The sequence below is a fragment of the Nomascus leucogenys genome, chromosome 1a (assembly GCF_006542625.1).
Source record: "Nomascus leucogenys isolate Asia chromosome 1a, Asia_NLE_v1, whole genome shotgun sequence".
Lineage (NCBI taxonomy): Eukaryota > Metazoa > Chordata > Mammalia > Primates > Hylobatidae > Nomascus > Nomascus leucogenys.
The window spans coordinates 48,598,014-48,618,429 of record NC_044381.1 but is presented as its reverse complement, the minus strand read 5'-3'; the positions used below and the strand labels follow the sequence as shown (position 1 = coordinate 48,618,429).

Here is a 20,416-nt window from a genome sequence, read left to right as displayed (position 1 = left end):
TGTCAGACTAAAGCTAAAATGCAGGGTGCTAAGCCTTTGGAGAGATGGTCCTGACCTATACTCTCTACCTCCTAGCTGTGTGCGCTTGGGTTGGTCCCTTGAGATTCCTCATCTTTTTAAGTTAGGATAAAAGAACATGCCAACATGCCTGACCTACCCCACAGGATTAGTGGAGAATCAAATATATAGAATAACTATAACAGCTGAGGTTTGTTGTACATTACTGTGTGCCAGGAGTTGTCCTAAGAGCTTTATTTTATTTTATTATTTTATTTTATTTTATTTTATTTTTGAGATGCAGTCTCACTCTGTCACCCAGGCTGGAGTGCAGGGGCGTGATCTCAGCTCACTGCAACCTCCGCCTCCCAGGTTCAAGTGATTCTCCTGCCTCAGCCTCCCGAGTAGCTGGGACTACAGGCATGCGCCACTGCACCCAGCTAATTTTTGTATTTTTATTAGAGACGGGGTTTCACCATGTTGGCCAGCATGGTCTCCATCTCTTGACCTCCTGACCCTCCCGCCTTGGCCTCCTGTAGTGCTGGGATTACAGGCGTGAGCCACTGTGCCCAGCTTGTTTATTTGTTTTTAAGGAAGGCTCATTGAAGTATAATATACCCATAGTATAATTCACCCTTTTCAGTACACAGTTCTGTGAGTCTTGGCAAACACGGTCATTTAACTGCCACCACAACCACGACGTAGAACATTTCCATCATCTTCAGGCTTCCTGTGTGCCTGACTCAAGCAAGTCCTCCCCTCCTCTCAGTTCTATAGTTTTGTCTTTTTAAAATATCATGTAAAAGGAATCACCTAAGGGTTTTGAGTCTGGCTTCTTCCGAAGAAAGACATTTTTCTAATATCTACTCTTTGCAACAATATTTTGAAGTTGGCACAATTATTAGAGTGAAGAGCTGTGGAAATGTTATGAAAAAGCAAAAAGTGTAGGCAAACCTGAGGTATAAGTATTATCATCATTTCTATTATTATTATTACTTCACAGTAGAAAAAATACAATCAAATTTGAATGGAAATTTTGTGTTGAATTTGCCTTATCTAGAATCCAGGTGTCAGGAGATAGTCATAATAGCTCTGTGACCTGTCCCTTCAAAACAGATGATAATTTGCCTTATTTTGGGAGAATAGTTATTTAATGATGTAAAAAGTAATGGGACAAAATACTGTTAGCATTAAGGTCCAGCACATCTTCTCTTTGACTAATTACTTGGCCCTTGAAGTTACTAAGTCATTACCTTATGTTTGTGACCAGATTGAAAGATGTTCTAGGCTGCAAATAACAGCAGTTCCAGGAGTGGCAGTAATCAATTTCCAGGGCTCAAAAGAGGGAGATGAAGCTGGTACCAGCACTCCTCCTTAACTGCCCTGAGCTATGTTCATTCAGGAGTGAGAGATGAGGCAGAAAAGCCTGTTTCTACCCACAAAGTATCCCCTGATAGAGTAGCCACGTGCCTAGAAGCCCCTTATCACTCTTTGTAGTAGGAGAATTCTCATTTTCCTGGATGTGGTCATCGTCTGGCCACAATGGCTCCAGGTTCTTCTCCAAGGGGAAGATTTTGTGGACATTGTTTCTTTTTTTCTGAGATGGAGTCTTGCTCTGCTGCCCAGGCTGGAGTGCAGTGGTGCGATCTTGGCTCACTGCAACCTCCGCCTCCCGGGTTCAAGTGATTCTCCTGCTTCAGCCTCCTGAGTAACTGGGATTACAGGTGCGTGACACCACCCATGGCTAATTTTTGTATTTTTAGTAGAGACGGGGTTTCACCATGTTGTTGAGGCTGGTCTAACTCCTGACCTCGTGATCTGCCTGCCTTGGCTTCCCAAAGCGCTGGGATTACAGGCCCTGTTTTTAACCTCCTATTACAGATGCAACATGTAATAAATAAATAAATAAATAAATAAAGAAGGTCTAGCTATTCCTTAAAGTTTACAGGTTCATGAATTTTTAAGGAACACATCAGGAAAAACTGCTGAAACAAAGCAATGGAGCGTAGGGTGTGATGAGGAGGTCTAGGAGCCCCTTCAATATTTAATGCAACCAAAAGCTTCTGACAACTAATCATCTCTTAATGGGGCTTGCCCTTTGGCCTACAAGTTTCTAAGGGACTAGAATGTTTGGCTTCCAAATAAGTTATCACTGACTCACTGAGTAAATACCACAAGCTGAAAGTGGCCTCCCAGGCATCACTGGTCTTTGCTAGTTGAGTTTAGAAGGTCCCAGATTGGCATTACTCACCTCTAAATCACTAGCAGCTTCAAAGCCAGAGAGGCATTTGCTTTGGGTCTGTAGAAAGGCTCCTGTCTACCAATGTGCCTCTCAGAAGCACAGAAGGCAGATGACAGAGGGAGAGTGAGTTTTGGTGGGGTATGATCCTTTGGGGAATTAAGAAACAAATGAGAAAAGACTAAATGCAACATTGGCATTTGAACTGGGTCTAGACAAGTGAGATTTGAGAGGAGATTCATAGGGAAGTAGGAATGGACAGGGAGGGGCAGTACGGAGAAGAATGGGTACAGTAGAATAGAAGGGAAGAAGATGGGGACACAAGGAGGATGATAAATGCATTTTCTAAGAAGCCCAACATAGTGGGGAGAGCTAACTTGTCACTTCCTCTTTCGTCTCCCAGTATACCTGGAAAATGAGTGGTGCATTCCTTGTTAACTTGTACCAAGGATAGCAAACAACAACAACTCACGGGAAAGAACCTAGCCTGTGAGCATGAAGAGTGGTGGGATAGAGAGCTGTCTTCAATACCGTTTGGTCGCCAATTCATGTTTACACTTGCTCAGCAAATTCCTTCATTTCCCTAAATTCCAGTCTTCCAATTTCAAAAAATAAATTGTTCATTAAGCCACAAACAACTGAATTTTTTCACAATTTACAACCTAATGACCAGAGTGTGTACTTTGAATTTATTGAGTAAGAAATAAACTTTGTAGTCAAACCAATTAGATGTGTCCATTCTGATTTAAATATAAAATCATTGATTTCTAATGCAAGATATTTACACTAAGGGCCTTTTAGTATTTTCTTCAGGATTTATTGTCTTGAAATACCTTTCAAACAGGTCGATTTAAATAATGTTCAGGCCTGGGTATTTTAACTAGAATGCAGTTGTTATTTTTCTCTACATATCACTATCAAAATTATGAGGTGTCATATAAATAAAAAGGGCTAAAAGAGCAGTTTTTTTTCCTGATATATTTTAAAAACAGGATCCATTTTTTTTTCAACTTGATTTATTTTAGGCACTGTGGAATTTCTTTTTGGCCTTGTGCCTCAGACATTGTTCTGATTAGCTTTGCTGGTTTAACCAAGTTGCAGTGATTAGCCCTTATGGTCATCTGGTTTCTAAAATTATGTTTTCATAGTTTAACTTCCCTCTTTAGTCTCTCTTAATTTTCTCCAGCCTCAGAAGAGATGTGATACTAGTAACTATCTTTAGAAAAATACTCCCTTATATTATATATAATGAAGTCTTCCTAGACTTAATTCCCAGACATAATAGTTCCAAGTCTGCAACATGGACACTCCCCCTGTCTACTGTACAGGTGGCAAACTGAGACATGCGGTTTCTTATACAACTTAGAGAGCCTTTATACTCCTTGTGAACCACAGTAGATTTGGCTGCATTTTGAGAAGTTATGAATTTCTTATTTGTAGCATCAACTAGGTGAGACTGTTTCCATCTGTCTAATCTAAGGCTTGGCTCTATCGAGAGTTTACAGAAATGACTGGAGAATGGACGGGAAGGTAGTGAAGACTGATCACTTTCAAGGAACACATCGAGAATTCCTCCCCCAAATAGCAGCACTCACGGGGAACCCATCGAAGACATGGTATGCTTACCAGCCCCTGCCTCATCCCCCACCAGAAAGAACTGATTTGTGTCCATCCCTCTTGAGGCATGTGATAGGTTAGGCAAAGAAAGGAGTTCCTTCTGTGTTCCCAGAGCTACACGAATAGCACTAGAATCATCCCTGAGCTGCAGCAGGAAGGGAGAGTTTTTTCTTGAAGTGGTGGGACTTGAGCTTGCCTTTATAAAGGAGACCTTTGGGAAGTAGGGAGAAAGGGAAGAAGATCAAACTTCTAAGAGGCATGAGTAATTTGGCCCTGGGTAGGAAGCCACCTAAGCTTGCTGGCTGAACACAGAGTGTGTGTGGAGATTGGAAAAAGCAGAAAAGCAGAGTGGTCCATCCTAATGAATACAGGATGTCCAATGGGAAGAGGTTTGGTATGTGGCTTTAGGTAAACTACTTAAACTCACTGACTTTTAGGGGCATTACTTGCACTATCGAGGCAAGTCCATGTCTGCTCTAGAGCATAACCATTGGGTTCAAGTGAGACAATTGAATAGAAATTCTTTGTAAATGGTGAAGACTGAGTGTTGATGGATGATTATGGTGGCACTGAGGTGGTGGGTGATTCCGGAACCATGGCGTTTTTGTGCTGGAAGTAACCAAAAGCTGCCCTAACTCTTCATATTTTACCCATAAAGACAGAAGCCAGACTTGAGGGTACCTGCTCAAGCTGGTTAATAGCAGCACAAGAACTAGAACTCCAGTCTCTTGGGTTGAGGAAAACAAAAATTGCAAGTCCAAGTCAACTCACCAGATAACTGGGTTTCTCATCTTGCACCAGGTCAACCTGGTGAGTTTAGTGAAGACCATGAGACCCCATTCAACTTAATTACTGGAGAGCCCCTGAGGCCCCGCAGCATATCAGGCCAAGAGCGGGAATTCCGACTCCCAGTGTCATTCCTGGGATCACATTCCATCTCACAAATATTTAAGCAAGGGCATGAGGGCAAGTTGCCAAGTAGTGCGATACAAAACAAATGTCTCATTGTGTTTGTTGCTGCACAGTGTGTTGTTTGTGTGGTCCAAAAACCATCAAGTGACTGTAACTAGAATGTGACAGTAATTTGTAACAACAGTGACTTTTTTGGGGGGAGGGTCTACTTTTGTGACATGCTTCAAAATTCTGAGAAAGCGTTGCAAAAGAAATGTTCAGAAATGTACTAAATAGGCTTAGAAAACTTGTGAACCCTGTCTGAACTTTTATTAGATTGTCCCACCACTCACCCATTTGACATCTGAACAAGGAAAGAATTATTTATAACAGCATGCGTGAAATCCCAGAAGGGATTCTTGAAAGAATTAGAGTGAAAAATCTGCCCCAAAGAGACAGCAAGCAGAAAATAAATGATCAGATGAGAAAACATGTAAATCAAAACATGAATCTTTTGTTCTCTCTCTCTTCTTTAAAGGAAACAGAAGCTTTTTCTTGGCTATTAGCAATTCAGGATAGAGAACCAGTATCAGGTTTTCTATCTTGCATTGCTAATGACCAAAAAAAGTGGGTGCTGCTATCAAAGGAGCCACTTGGTTATGGCCAAATGAAGAGTTTAGGAGAGTGACATATGATGATTCTTCTTAATGTCTCCAGAATGGCTGCTTCTGGAGAAAGTAAGAGAGTGAAGTTTCCAGAGAAGAAAGCCGCACCTCGAAAGCATTAATACTTTAAGACTTAGAAAGCACTTTCACAAATGCCTGCTTGAGTACATACCTCCTAACAATATTGGGAGGTATACATTATTACTTACATATAATTATTAAACCTTGGCCACAGAGACATTTGGCAACTAGTCCAGGTTACCCAAGTAGGAAACAGGTAAGTGAGCGATTGGAAACCAGCTATTGTCATCCACTGCATTGCAGCTGTGAATGCCCAGGTAGATATGGAAATCCTGAGATCTTGCTAGATTAACACACCTCAAAGTGTATTTTTAGCTGTCTTATTCAAGACATATATAAATGGTTATCTCTCCCACAAACACACATTCAAATAGTTTAATTTACCAAAGTTAAGTTTGTTCTTTCCTGCTGAACTCCTCATATACTTTAATAAGGCTCAGTCCCTGATGGATCTCCTTGAATTGAAGAGGGTTGCAATTTACAGTACATTTGACATATTTGATCTAGGAACTTCTGGGGTTGCCAGCTTTTAACATTTCGAGGGACTGATATCTGAAAGAACACCATGCTGGGTCATAATATCCCAGTCTCTTGTTACTCCCACACACCAACTACATATTGATCATAAATCTGGATTCTAATTTCAATATTTTCATAAAAGAAATAATTATGTCTTTTTCACTAAGAACGAGGCCCTCTCCATGTAACTCTGGGATGAAACCCTCAGAGCCATGCATTTGCCCACTCTTTTAAGCCTTTTAGCTTTAAAAATTTCTGTACAATTCAAGGTGTCACACTTCTAAATAGCTCTTGCAGGAAGGCTCTTTGCAAGAAGTAATTCATCCCTTCCCAAAAAAGAACACCACTCTTATTAAGTTCTACACTTCTTTCTAAGAGATTAGCAGATACTTCCCTTTCCTGGATGTTAAAATAACACAACTCGGACAGCATAACAAGAAGACCAGGTCTCAGTCTTTATTGTGAGATTCCCCCTTCTCTAAGCCACTTCGACCACTGGGGTTCTATTTTATCTAATGAGAAAGAACAGCAACACCAAAATGCACAGTGGAGCTGGTTGCACCACAGCAGTATGCTGAGATGAACAATGATGAGATGAGCTCTTCTTTATAAGGTAGGAAAAAGGTTAAAATGAGAGAGGTAAGGTTAAAACTAAGATGAATAGCAGAAGAGATTGTTTTTCTCTTTGATTTCATCTTACCCATTTTTTTTTTGCATGTTAGGTAAACAGAACAATGGCATGTTTGTATCTTAAGAGGTCCCCAGAAAATGGTTGCTGTGTGGATGAAAATGGTCTGTTAAAATGTGTAGACCCCTGTCCTATCTGCACCACCAGGCAAGGTCCCGTAATTGCCAGGAGCAATTTCATCAGCTGTAGGCTAGAGGTGCCACCAGGAGTCCTGAGTTCTTTATGGTTTGCTCACACAATTAAATGACACCAGACGTGTATAGATGTTTTCTAAACTACATGGTACATTCCAATTATGGCTTCAGAGAATGGCAAGACTAGAGATGCTTTATTCTAGGGGTTAACAATCTTTGAAAATGTGTGTGCCAAAGTGCCCAGCCTTTTCTGGTACATAAACAGAAGGGCCATTTGCCAAGCTCTGCAAGGTGACAGCAGCATCCCTGCATGGCCCAAAGCAGTCCTCTCCTTGGCGTTGCCACGTGGGCTGCCCAGACCTGGTGGGATCATTCTACCCTCATACCACAAGTCCTCCCAAGCATCTGGAAACAACAGGTCCTCTGTGTATGTCAGCAGATTCCCTCTCCCAAAGTCCTGGGCACCTGGGGGTCACAGTTATAAACAGGGTAGATATTTGCCAAACCTGAAATGTGCTGAGATAGCTGCACCCATATCTACCACCCACATCCTTTCTGGTTGGTCAGTATCTGTGCCATACTGATTGCAGTTTGAGTATCGACCCTGAGGGTGACTGTTGCCGCCACTTTCAGACATCAGGTAAGACCATAAGAGAAGTCTCTGTCCATTGAACACTGATGACCTGTCACTGCTGAAGGAAGAATGAGGAAATCTAATGCCAATGGAAGCCAACTTAGGCTTTATGAGCTTTTTGTTTATTAAAAACTGAATAGTAGAGATGGGTCACCTGAGCCAGAAGTTTTTGTCCCTATTTGTCAAATTTGGATGCGTCATACAGAGAAGAATGAAATAAAATATCCTCCCCCTTTTGTACTCTTGTGCTTTCTTTGGTGCTAAGAACATCACTGGGAGTCACCAAGCATGTTAGACATCTCTGACACTTCAGCCTCTTGGGTTCTGGGGTAGGGGAACATTTTCCAGGCACTGTTAGTTTATTTTCTTCCTTTAATAAATTCTAACTGGATTTTGAGAATTAGAACTGGGCAGAAACTCTATGCACCATTACTCTATAAACTCAGGACCCAGAGTTGTTAGAGAGGTCCAATTTTCTGCTGTAGGATGAGCCCACCTGCTCTCAGCTGTCAGGCACACTGTGTAGACTGGTGGTGCTAGGGGGTTACCAGGATGAAAAGCAGAACCTACCAGCCACAGGACTACTGTGCAGAAATCTTTTCATGGGTTTGAAATCAGGCATCCCTGACAAACCTGGAAATGAGCTTCCTAACTTTCCTCCATGAAGTAGGAAGTCATATTCAATTTTACTTTGTCAAAGAAAGTTTTCTTTGCCTGTACTAATGCGATTGCGATCTGATGCCCCAGTCTCTGTTTTCATTAAAATGGGCATTTAAAAAAATGTATTTATCTATTGTGGTAAATAAGGAGCAGTGCCCTGTAATAGAGGAAAGTCCTGAGCTTAGAATCCAAAGACCTGAGTTTTTGTGTCTGTAAGCAATCTGAATCTTACTGCCTTATCTGTAGAATGAGAATAATAATGGCTGACCTGCCCATCGCTGAGTGATGGTGGAGGGGTTTGAATCAGCATCATGCACACATAAGACCTGAAAGCAGAAGGAGTCTGTGGCCTTGCCAAGGAAGTAGAGTCACTGATTGGTCATTTTGGATGCAGAGTCCCTCTTTGTTCTCCTGGTCAAAGTGATCTTGTTAATTAGAAGACTGAGTCATCCTCCTAGCAGAAAGTGTGTGTATGTGTGTGTAGTTTTATTTACCCAAGGTGATCATCTACCTAATCATCATCCCTGCTCCTATCTGGTTTTGAGAGAGAGACTTGCAAATAATATTTTTTTAAATGATTTTGATCACTCTTTGCCTTCTGTCTCTGTTGCTTGAGACTATGAAGAAGTCATATATCCCTATGCGTTTATAAACAATTAAAACTATAAAGTGCAAATAAGGAAAGCAAACAGTATCCCCCAGCAGCTCCCTTCCACACCTGGTTTCGGGGTGACTGATACCTCCCTGTTGATCCCTTTCTCTCCAGGTTGGTGGCCACACAATGCTGCCCATTCGCTGGATGCCTCCAGAGAGCATCATGTACAGGAAATTCACGACGGAAAGCGACGTCTGGAGCCTGGGGGTCGTGTTGTGGGAGATCTTCACCTATGGCAAACAGCCCTGGTACCAGCTGTCAAACAATGAGGTGTGCAATGGGTCTGGCCAAGACCCTCCAGAGGGCTGAGATCCCAGAGGCATCCATTGGCTGGGGCCTTGTTGTGGGTTGGAAGACCATGTCAGGACACGATCTTACGGGGCTTTGTTGGTGGCAGCACTTCCCAAGTAGCCTGCTATGTTTCCAAATTTCATGGTCAAAGTATAGTCACTCTGAGAAAGCAAAGCACAGTGCTCGCTGATATGTCCTTGCTCCTCTGGTGATGGGACTGAGGAGTCACTTTATGCAGCTCATCTGATAAATTAATAGCAGACGTAGCATTCCAGAATCCATACACTCCAGCAAGTTCTTTGGTATTGTTCCAATGAAGTTTCAAGATTCTTTCCTTTTTGAATATTTCACCAGAACATTAACTTCTAGGGAAAAACTCAAGCATTTTGTTTTTTCTATTCTTACGCTTGCAAATATGTTTATATTTGAGGCACAGCATCTTGATCTGGCACCCTACATCTTTTTCAGATCCATGTCTATCTTTTCAATTCAGTTCCTTTATCCAATAGCCTGAGAGGTTTCCTGTCAGTCAGTGCCTTAACACCCAGGTTACTCAGGTTCCATCTCAGACCAATAAAAACCACAACATGTGGGAGCTCCAGTGTGAGGTTTGAGACCATTCCATATAAATTATTTTCCCACCAGTTTTGTGAAATCAGAGTGGCTTGGAAAAATGGATATAAGCCAATCAAATTAAACACAATATAAACTAACCTATAATAATTGCTCTCTTCCTTCTGAGAAAATGAAACCAAGAGTGGGCTTCTTTTGTAAAAGCCCCCTCTTCTGCTGTTTTTTTGCACTGACATTTCTTTGATGTGCATTGCTTTTCCTCCTGTCTCATCCTATCTTTGATCTCCGTCCAGGTGATAGAGTGTATCACTCAGGGCCGAGTCCTGCAGCGACCCCGCACGTGCCCCCAGGAGGTGTATGAGCTGATGCTGGGGTGCTGGCAGCGAGAGCCCCACATGAGGAAGAACATCAAGGGCATCCATACCCTCCTTCAGAACTTGGCCAAGGCATCTCCGGTCTACCTGGACATTCTAGGCTAGGGCCCTTTTCCCCAGACCCATCCTTCCCAACATACTCCTCAGACGGGCTGAGAGGATGAACATCTTTTAACTGCCACTGGAGGCCACCAAGCTGCTCTCCTTCACTCTGACAGTATTAACATCAAAGACTCTGAGAAGCTCTCGAGGGAAGCAGTGTGTACTTCTTCATCCGTAGACACAGTATTGACTTCTTTTTGGCGTTATCTCTTTCTCTCTTTCCATCTCCCTTGGTTGTTCCTTTTTCTTTTTTTTAATTTTATTTTCCTTTTTTTTTCGTCTTCCCCGCTTCACGATTCTTACCCTTTCTTTTGAATCAATCTGGCTTCTGCATTACTATTAACTCTGCATAGACAAAGGCCTTAACAAACGTAATTTGTTATATCAGCAGACACTCCAGTTTGCCCACCACAACTAACAATGCCTTGTTGTATTCCTGCCTTTGATGTGGATGAAAAAAAGGGAAAACAAATATTTGACTTAAACTTTGTCACTTCTGCTGTACAGACATCGAGAGTTTCTATGGATTCACTTCTATTTATTTATTATTATTACTGTTCTTATTGTTTTTGGATGGCTTAAGCCTGTGTATAAAAAAGAAAACTTGTGTTCAATCTGTGAAGCCTTTATCTATGGGAGATTAAAACCAGAGAGAAAGAAGATTTATTATGAACCACAATATGGGAGGAACAAAGACAACCGCTGGGATCAGCTGGCGTCAGTCCCTACTTAGGAAATACTCAGCAACTGTTAGCTGGGAAGAATGTATTCGGCACCTTCCCCTGAGGACCTTTCTGAGGAGTAAAAAGACTATTGGCCTCTGTGCCATGGATGATTCTTTTCCCATCACCAGAAATGATAGCGTGCAGTAGAGAGCAAAGATGGCTTCCGTGAGACACAAGATGGCGCATAGTGTGCTCGGACACAGTTTTGTCTTCGTAGGTTGTGATGATAGCACTGGTTTGTTTCTCAAGTGCTATCCACAGAACCTTTGTCAACTTCAGTTGAAAAGAGGTGGATTCATGTCCAGAGATCATTTCGGGGTCAGGTGGGAAAGCCAAGAACTTGGAAAAGATAAGACAAGCTACAAATTCGGAGGCAAGTTTCTCTTACAATGAACTTTTCAGATCTCACTTCCCTCCGACCCCTAACTTCCATGCCCACCCGTCCTTTTAACTGTGCAAGCAAAATTGTGCATGGTCTTCGTCGATTAATACATTGTGTGCAGACACTACTGCTCCAGACGTCGTTCCCCTGATAGGTAGAGCAGAACCATAAAAGGGTATGACTTATACAATTAGGGGAAGCTAATGGAGTTTATTAGCTGAGTATCAATGTCTCTGCGTTGTACGGTGGTGATGGGTTTTAATGAATATGGACCCTGAAGCCTGGAAATCCTCATCCACGTCGAACCCACAGGACTGTGGGAAGGGCAGAATCAATCCCTAAGGGAAAGGAAACCTCACCCTGTGGGCATCACATGCACTCACGTTCAGTGTACACAGGTCAAGTCCCTTGCTCTGGGCTCTGGTTGGGAGAGTGGTTTCATTCCAAGTGTACTCCATTGTCAGTATGCTGTTTTTGTTTCCTTCACTCCATTCAAAAAGTCAAAATACAAAATTTGGCACAGCATGCCAACGGGGGGCTGTGCCCAGACCAAGTACCGGAAGTGTGCTTCTGGGCATAGTCATTGGTTTTGCAAAAAGAGGGCGCAAATTTAAATAGAAATTTACAGCTATTTGAATGGTCAGATATAACAAGAAAGAAAAATATTTCTGTTCCTCAAGAAAACTTGCTACCCTCTGTGAGGGGAATTTTGCTAAACTTGACATCTTTATAACATGAGCCAGATTGAAAGGGAGTGATTTTCATTCATCTTAGGTCATGTTATTTCATATTTGTTTCTGAAGGTGCGATAGCTCTGTTTTAGGTTTTGCTTGCGCCTGTTAATTACTGGAACACCTTATTTTCATTAAAAGCTTTGAAAGCCAATTCTCAAAAATTCAAAAGTGCGAATTAACAGAGAACAAAAGGAAATCCAGTAGCATCTGCAGTCAAGCGAGGGAGTTGACAAGATAAACCTTACGTTCAAGTTATATGCTGGCCTGTGAGAGATGAGAGTTGGGTCGTTTGTTCTCTTTGTTGATGATAAAAAAAAAAAAACCCTCCAGAATACACATAATAACATAATGAAAGCCATATCTCCATGACATATATGTGCATAGATATATATATATACATACATGTGCATGTATGTATCATATTAAGGACCCATGGTACTGTTAAAACACTGTAGAACTCTGTGACGCAGTAAGGAAGGGGCAGATTTGTACAAAAACTTTTCTAGATTCCATCAGCGATGACCTGAAAACCAACACAGGTTTGTCACGCTGCATGTCTGGCCAGCTGCTCTCGGGGGAAAAGCTACAAGTTATTTATTTTATTTTAAGAGAGCAAAGTAGGTAATAATTTAAGGGATCAAATTCAAGGAGGAATGGGCAATTTTAGAGCAAAGATTTGCTTAAGGCAAATGAGACTTTGGGAGCATCCCATTCCAGTTTTGTCTTTTTTTTCTCTGAAAGAAAAAAGCAAAAAATAAAATAAAATTCCACTTATACCTTCTGACAAGTCCCTAAAGGTCTTGAAATAAAAGGTTCTATGCAAGTGCAAAGTTTTATAGTTATTTATATTGCTGATTATTACTATCTCTGTTATTTTAAGAGTATGTGCTGATTTCAGAGACATCTCAAATTGAAAGAATATCAGATTGCTTTTAAAGTAGCTGAGCGAGCCACAGAATATCTGAAATTATTCATTGCTGTTCCTCCACCACCCCCTTTCTCATGGTCTGATTTTTAGAAGAGTAGCATCCTCATTCTAAAATGTAATGATCACCAAATATGGCCTTCCATCAAATTTGTGAAAACTACAACAGTATAACAGTGACAAACCTAATTCTCCAGCCCAAACCTGGTCTGACAATCATTTCCATTTAGAAATCATTGAATAGTTTTCCGAACACTTCCCATGTGTGCTAGCAAATTATTCCTATTTTGTGTAGATGAGGACGTTGAGACTCAGAGACACTCAGAGACACGCTAGAGGTCTCCAGCCTAGCTTCCAGCACCACTGGGACTGAATCCAAGTACTCTCACTCCGAACTTCATGGTTCTGTCCACTAGAGACTGTAATATACGAACAAGCAGTTCAGGAAAGAAAGCATGCTAACACATTCATGAAGCAGCATATGAAGTTAGAAGAACAAAAGGAAATACAGGAGATGACCAGCAGCTGAGATATTGTGATATATAATCATGCTCTTAGCTTCAGCTAAATTCAGCTAAATCCTTGTACACTGAACCAATGTCATAATCAGGCTTATTTAGAAAACACTTTGAACTATGCTATAAAAGATTATATCAGAATTCATATTATACATGTGTTCACATCAGCGCTACCTGTGATATTTTCATGTATTTATATATGTGTTATAAATACTTGATTTATACATATACAAATGCACATACATAGTGTGTTTGTGTGTTTATGTATAAATTTATAGGCATACAATAATAGAGGTAATTATAGGTAGGATGCGGTATGAATAATTTGCTTAAAATATGCTAAATAACCAAAACTGTTTAACGTCATGTTGCTGTTAGTGCTTCCATACTCCACGTGGGTAGGACTACATCACACTTTTCAGCTCTGTGCAGTACTGCATGGGTGGAAGACATATTTAAGATAATGTGCTTCCCAAAACAACTGAATAAAAGCCATCCCACTACACTGAGTGCTTTCTCTGGCTCCTTGCAAAGGAAGATACTTTTTGCAATGGTCCAGGAAAGGAACATTGCTTTCTTTTTGTCTTTCAGCACATTTGTATTATGCTCACCTTGTCTTTGTCCCACTGTGACCCCTTTACACTTGAGTTCAGAGTTCAAGCATTCCAAATATAAATTGGAATGTTGGCAGCCCAGTGTCTTGAAGGCCAATGATGAGCAGTCCAAGACCCACAGCGAGATGAGCAACTCTTAGGAATTCCCACATCCTAGAGTGAATGCACCAACTAACAGTATAGAATGCTGTCCTTTTCAAAGCATCCTAACAGCAGGATTACCTGGTCAAGAATGGACTTTCTTTGAATCTTTCTTTTCACAAATTGGACTGCCTGTAATACCAGTAACATTGTTGCATCTAACTAATAAATGACTGCATATACACACATACTCTCAATTCTCTTTCTTCCCCATTTTCTTTTTCATCCCCTGTCTCAGGACTTTTATTTTCAATGTTGACCTTTGGTTTGGCCATATATCACTGTTACAGGAAATCTCATGAGAGGAATGGCCAGTGACCCAACTCTCCAAAAGTCTAAGTTAGCAGTTACAGCTGATTCTTTATGATGCATAATTGGAATGTGGAGCCTCTGAGGTTGTGATAGCTTGTACGTGAATTTCAAACGTTATTCTAAAGAATGAGGGGTGGGAGGGATTTATAGTTAGAAACGACTGTGCAGGAAGGGGTATTTTCTTGTTGTCAGGGCTGGAATGAATCACTGCTGCTCTTGAATATCCTTAGTTTTTGCGTTTCCCCTCCTTCTTTTCCTTTGACCTTTATTTATTTAATTATATATTTATTTATTTATATACTTTTGCTCCATTCATCACAAACACAAGCAAAGCAAAAAAAAAATACATATATATATATATATATATATATATATATATATATCTGTATATGTGTTGTAGGCAAAACACTGTGAATTTCACAACCACCACCAAGCAACTATTTTGCCATCTTAACATACGTCTCAGGAGACGAAATGAGAAAAGATGGGGATGTCATTTTTTAGTCTCTGCGTTTGAGGCCAGGTCCATGTTTATTTATTTCTTTAGTCTATGCATTAATGAAAATGATCCTGAGTGGAGGTTAGCTGAACGTTCAATGTACTGGAGCAAGCATCATAAAAGCTGCTAGTAGCCATGTGTTTGAACAGGAAAAAAAAATTAGAGAAAATGAAATGTAAAGGCCTATATCTTGCAGCTTGTATAGCTTACTATTGCTTTAAAAATGTATAAAACTGCTGGAAATGTTTTAAATACAAGGTCTTTGAATTAAATGTGGATTTTAAATATGTAATCCCTTGACAAATGACCAAATTATGGTGAACTATTGCTCCCTGCGTTCTTTGATCATTACCTATGACTTACAAATCTGCCTGGAGATGTGGACATTCTGCATTTGCTTCTGTATCTGGAGAGATGTTTGTATATATCCAGGCCGTATACACACACATTTCCGTATCTCTCTGCAGATATATTTCCCCTTCAGTTGTGACCTGGTATTTGGAACTCTCCTTTTCATTTGGTTTATCTTCCTTTTAATGTGATGTCTCTGTGCTAATACTTACCAGTTCTTGTTTTGCAATCTGTTTTGAGGTCCATTGCTTTACTAAGACCCACTGCATCTTGGCTGATTTCAAAGTGACACCTGAATACAGTGTTTAAAAAAAAAAAAAATTTTTGTTGTAAATCATGTGACCAGCTTCTCTCAACCTGACATGGAAAGTCTCTTGTACTACAGTGTATTTAATAAAAATGATGTCTTACAATAAATAACATACTCCAAAAGAGAGGCTAAAAATGACATGATGATTACTTTTTAAAAATGTATAGAATTTCCACAAGCATGGTGTTCTCTTTATTCTGTATGTATATATGTCTGTGTTTGGTTTTGGTTTTGTTTAAAGACAGGATCTTGTAATGTTGCCCAGGCTGGAGTGCACTGGCTATTCACAAGCATGATCATAGCTCACTGCAGCCTCAAACCCCTGGGCTCAAGCCATCCTCCTGCCTTAGGCTTCTGACTACCTGGGACTACAGGTGCACACCACTGCACCTAGCTATATGTACGTATTTTTACATAGGATCACTGTAGATGCTTGTAATGCTCATTAGTTGAAGGTAGTGAGAGTAAGTGGTTAGTCATAGAAATAAGTTTCCTGTCTGATCTATCCATAATTCTGATATTTTCAACTTATACCTTAGATAACAAGAACGTCGCTGTCAATTGCTTTACTTTCTGCAACAATATAAATGCCCTATCTGTACTGTCCAATATGGTAGCCTCTACCCACATGTGGCTAGTGGACACTTGAAACATGGCCAGTGTGACTAAAGAACTGAATTTGAATTTTTATTTAATTTCAATTTGCTTGTATTTAAATAGCCACATATGGCTAGTGGCTACCATGTTGGACAGCACAGGGCAAGAAGACAGAATCACCAGGGTTTTGAAATGATTAAACCTTGGAAACATCCCAAGAGATGCGTGTATTGTGGCACCCTATGGTTGGGGCCGCTTTGAGGATCTGAATGACTCAGGAGTAGAAGTAACTGAATTAAAAATGCCTCACTGTCTTGGCCTCTGTATGCACCAGTGTTTCTGAAATCATAATGGTGGGGGAGGAAAAAATTAGGGTGGCTTTTCAGGGGTCCTATAGGCTGTCTCTTCCTTACCATCAGAATGGTCTGCCCACATTGTTGTTCTCGGTATTTCACAGCCGGATTTCCCAGGGTCTGGCCTCTTCTTCTCAACCGTCTGAGAGGCACACCAGCGTCTGGGCAACATTCCTGCCATAGGCTTGGCTATAGATGCTCCAAAACTCAGAATCCTCAGAAACACTGCCTCCTGAATACCTCCTCTCAGTGGTGCAGATATGTTTTTCTTGAGTTAAAAAAAATACGATCAGGTGAAAGCTCAGCAGAGACTTGGAAAATGCAATGCCATAAAAGGGGCAAAACGACTTGTGTACATTCCCTTCAAAGAAACTGTGGATTGAAGGAGGAAAGTTTAATGACTAGTGCCTTGGAGAACCACAATCCAGTTTGGACTATTAAAGACCCTGACTTTTACCAGACTACATTTGCATATTCCTATTATTGGTACAATTATAATGGTATCGATTTAAATTCCAAACCTGAAGCCATGTCCCAGAGCCCTCTCTTGCTTCCCTGTACATCCTATCTGGCCTTCCCTCTTCAAATACTCCTTCCATGCATGCATAAGGGTGCCTATTTTCTTGGATGAGAAAAATGTTCCTGAAGTATTATTATTAATAACATCATTAGAACAGACACACTTACTTTTAGAATAAATCAACAAAATGAATCCTTCTTCTGTGCCAGGGTGTTATACACGTGTATTAGTATCTTGTGGCTGCTGTAATAAATTACGACAGACTAGGTGGCTTAAGACAACAGAAGTTTAATTTCTTACAATTCTGGAGATCAGAAATCTGAAAGTAAGAGGTTGGCAGAGCGGCACTCCCTCGGAAGGCTCTGTGGGAGAATCGTTTCCTTACTTGCCCCAGCCATTGGTGGCTCCAGACGTTCCTTGCTGGTGGTTACATCACTTCAGTCTCCGCCTTCTTCATTAAATTACTTTCTCCTCTTCATGTGTCTTCTCCCCTGGGTATCTGCTTTTTTCTTTTCTTTTCTTTCCTTTCTTTTCTCTTCTTTTCTTTTCTTTCTTCTTTTCTTTTCTTTCTTTCTTTATTTTCTTCTCTTTTCCTTTCTTTCTTTTTTTTTTTTTTGATGGAGTCTCACTGTATTGCCAGGCTGGAGTGCAGTGGCATGATCTCAGCTCACTGCAACCTCTGCCTCCCAGGTTCAAGCAATTCTCCTGCCTCAGCCTCCTGAGTAGCTGGGACTACAGGTGAGCACCACCATGCCCAGTTAATTTTTGTATTTTTAGTAGAGATGGGGTTTCACCATGTTGGCCAGAATGGTCTTGCTCTCCTGACCTCATGATCCACCTGCCCCGGCCTCCCAAAGTGCTGGGATTATAGGTGTGATGGGTATCTGTTTTATAAGGATACATGGGATTGCCTTTAGGGCTCACCCAGAAAATCCAGATAAGTGCCTTCTCTCAAGATCTTTAACTTCATCACAACTTTTGCCATGTAAGTTAATATTCACAGGTTCTGGAGATTAGGAGGTGGGTATATCTTTTTTTGGAGGGGACATTACTCAACCCACTACAGAATCTGAACTCATCCAACCCTTACACCTATCCCAGGAGGCAGGAACTATTATTATTCCCAGTTTACAGATGAGAAAACTGAGTCACTAAGAGTTAAGGAAGCTGTCAAAAACTGTCAAAAGAAATTAACCAGTAAAGATAATGCTTTGTATTTGCCAAGGAGTTTCATACATTAACTCATTTAATCCTCAGTCAACTCTATGAAATTGAAGAATGCAGGGGGCTCAGCGCCAGGCAATAGGCAGAAAGGCAGGTACCTGACTGGCATAAGGAAGCCTTGAAGTTAGAGTCTGGGCTGGCCGTATGACTTAGGTTCGGGGTCTGGGCTCCAGGCCACTGAGAGACTGGTATAAAGCAGTTCCGTGGCCCAGCCCTGTAGGAATGAGGTTATCAGCAGGAGCTAAAGCCCAGATTCAAAGTTCAAGGAGACTAGACAATCTCTAGCAAATTGAACCTGGGATGTGAGGAAGGACTTTGGCCATTAGGGACAGGATGAGAATTTAGCCACTAAGCTTAAGCAAAAAGTCACGCCACAGCCACCAGCTAGGTATTTTTGGTGCCTTCCTATGGCCCAGTGCTTAGGTTGGTGCAAAAGCAATTCCAGTCTTTGACACAACTTTGGCAAAAACCACAATTGCTTTTTGCACAACTTAATACTAATCCCACCCACTTTCACTCATTAGTCTAGGGGAGGATGAGTCTCCAGCTGAAGGGAGCTGCCTAGCAATGGGGCTCTGGAGCTAGAAAAGGGGTGATGTTAGAACTCAGATTTAGGAACACCTCTCTTGCAATAAGATCTCTGCAAATTTGGCCATTTGCCAAACGTCAGGGTCTTTGGTAGCCTCCCATGGTTAGAGCTAGATGAGGTCTAAAGGTCCCATGCCCCATCTGCCATCTACATGTAGTATTTTACAATAAAGGTAAGGCTCAGACCAAATTCTTCCAAACAAGCAATTATTTATTATCAAGACTACATGTTGGCTATGTAGACCAGAAACTTCCCCTTTCTGTCTTTGGGTGAAGTCACAGCCAAAGGCAGATTCAAGAATGTGCTAATGCTAGGACCAGCCCAGCCTCTATTGAATCAGTTGACAGGGGAGGGATACACAGAGGACCCAGAGAGCTCTGGTCACTGAAAGCACCACTCCTGGCATTAGAGAGCTGAACTTGCTGCATTCTTCTGCCTCCTTCATGTAGGAATGACAGCATCTGTACAATACTTCTAATTCTCAATCTTCAAAATCAGTGATTTCTGCCAAAAAATAAGCAAAACTCTAATACATTTTATGCTAATTAAGACACTTTCTGATATTGATATCAAAATTTTAAATGCCAATTAACTACTCAAGTCACTTTTCACGTGGGCTCTGTTTATGTTGATCACATCTGGGATATAAGGTGTATTTAACATGTACATGCACATCACACTATATACAACTGATTTTAAAGTCAGTTGCCACACAGACAATAAAACAATTTCCATAAAGACTCTTTTTTCCTATAGTAGATATGGATTTGTAGCTACCAAACCCAAATGTGCAAAATGTCACTTGCTTCATTTCCTTTAGATCAGGCTATGTCTGATTCTAGCCCATATCCTGCAGGAGCAAAATCAGCCTTAAGTATCACTTGGCGTGCCTCCCTTTCATAAGGTACCCCATGAATCCCAAGGCCCGTTGATACCTACGAAATATGAGAAGGGTCTCTAATGTCCTCTCCATCATGATCTAGTGGCTCTGGTGCCACAACTGAGAGCTCTGTGTCTAGGACAGAATGTTCCCAGACACATCACAGCCATTTCCCCAAAGTCTACCTCTTCCCTGTGCAATTTGAGGACTCCACACCGACCAATATCTCTAGGCTTGAGAAAATCTCTTTTACAAATCCTACATCTACTCTCCACCCTTTCCCTTTCCCTAGCTGAATCATCTCCTAAATACATGATTAGATCATTGTTCAGCCTTTTTTTTTTTTTTTTTTTTGAGATGGAGTCTCACTCTGTCACCCAGGCTGGAGTGCAGTGGCACGATCTCGGCTCACTGCAACCTCCGCCTCCCAGGTTCAAGTGATTCTCCTGCCTCAGCCTCCAGAGTAGCTGGGACTACAGTTGCAGGCCACCATTCTCTGGCTGATTTTTCTATTTTTGGTAGAGACAGCATTTCACCATGCTGGCCAGGCTGGTCTTGAACTCCTGACCTCATGATCTGCCCGCCTTGGCCCCTCAAAGTGCTAGGATTACAGGCATGAGAC

The 20,416-nt window shown here is 41.2% G+C and overlaps 1 protein-coding gene across 7 annotated transcripts in view; it reads left to right on the top strand.

Annotated features, from left to right (window-relative positions):
• The window catches only part of NTRK2 (neurotrophic receptor tyrosine kinase 2), a 361,214-nt gene extending 345,448 nt beyond the window's left edge, over window positions 1-15,766 (top strand). For 6 of the 7 annotated variants that reach the window (XM_030809390.1, XM_030809384.1, XM_030809375.1 and 3 more), the window contains 2 exons: window positions 8,892-9,050; window positions 9,938-15,757. In XM_030809390.1, coding sequence (XP_030665250.1) covers window positions 8,892-9,050; window positions 9,938-10,123 — 345 coding nt within the window. In that variant the 3' untranslated portion in view covers window positions 10,124-15,757. Of the gene's footprint in view, window positions 1-8,891; window positions 9,051-9,937 lie in introns of all 7 variants that reach the window. The other variant, XM_003267478.4, reaches the window with a different exon arrangement.
• Window positions 15,767-20,416: the final 4,650 nt, after the last annotated feature.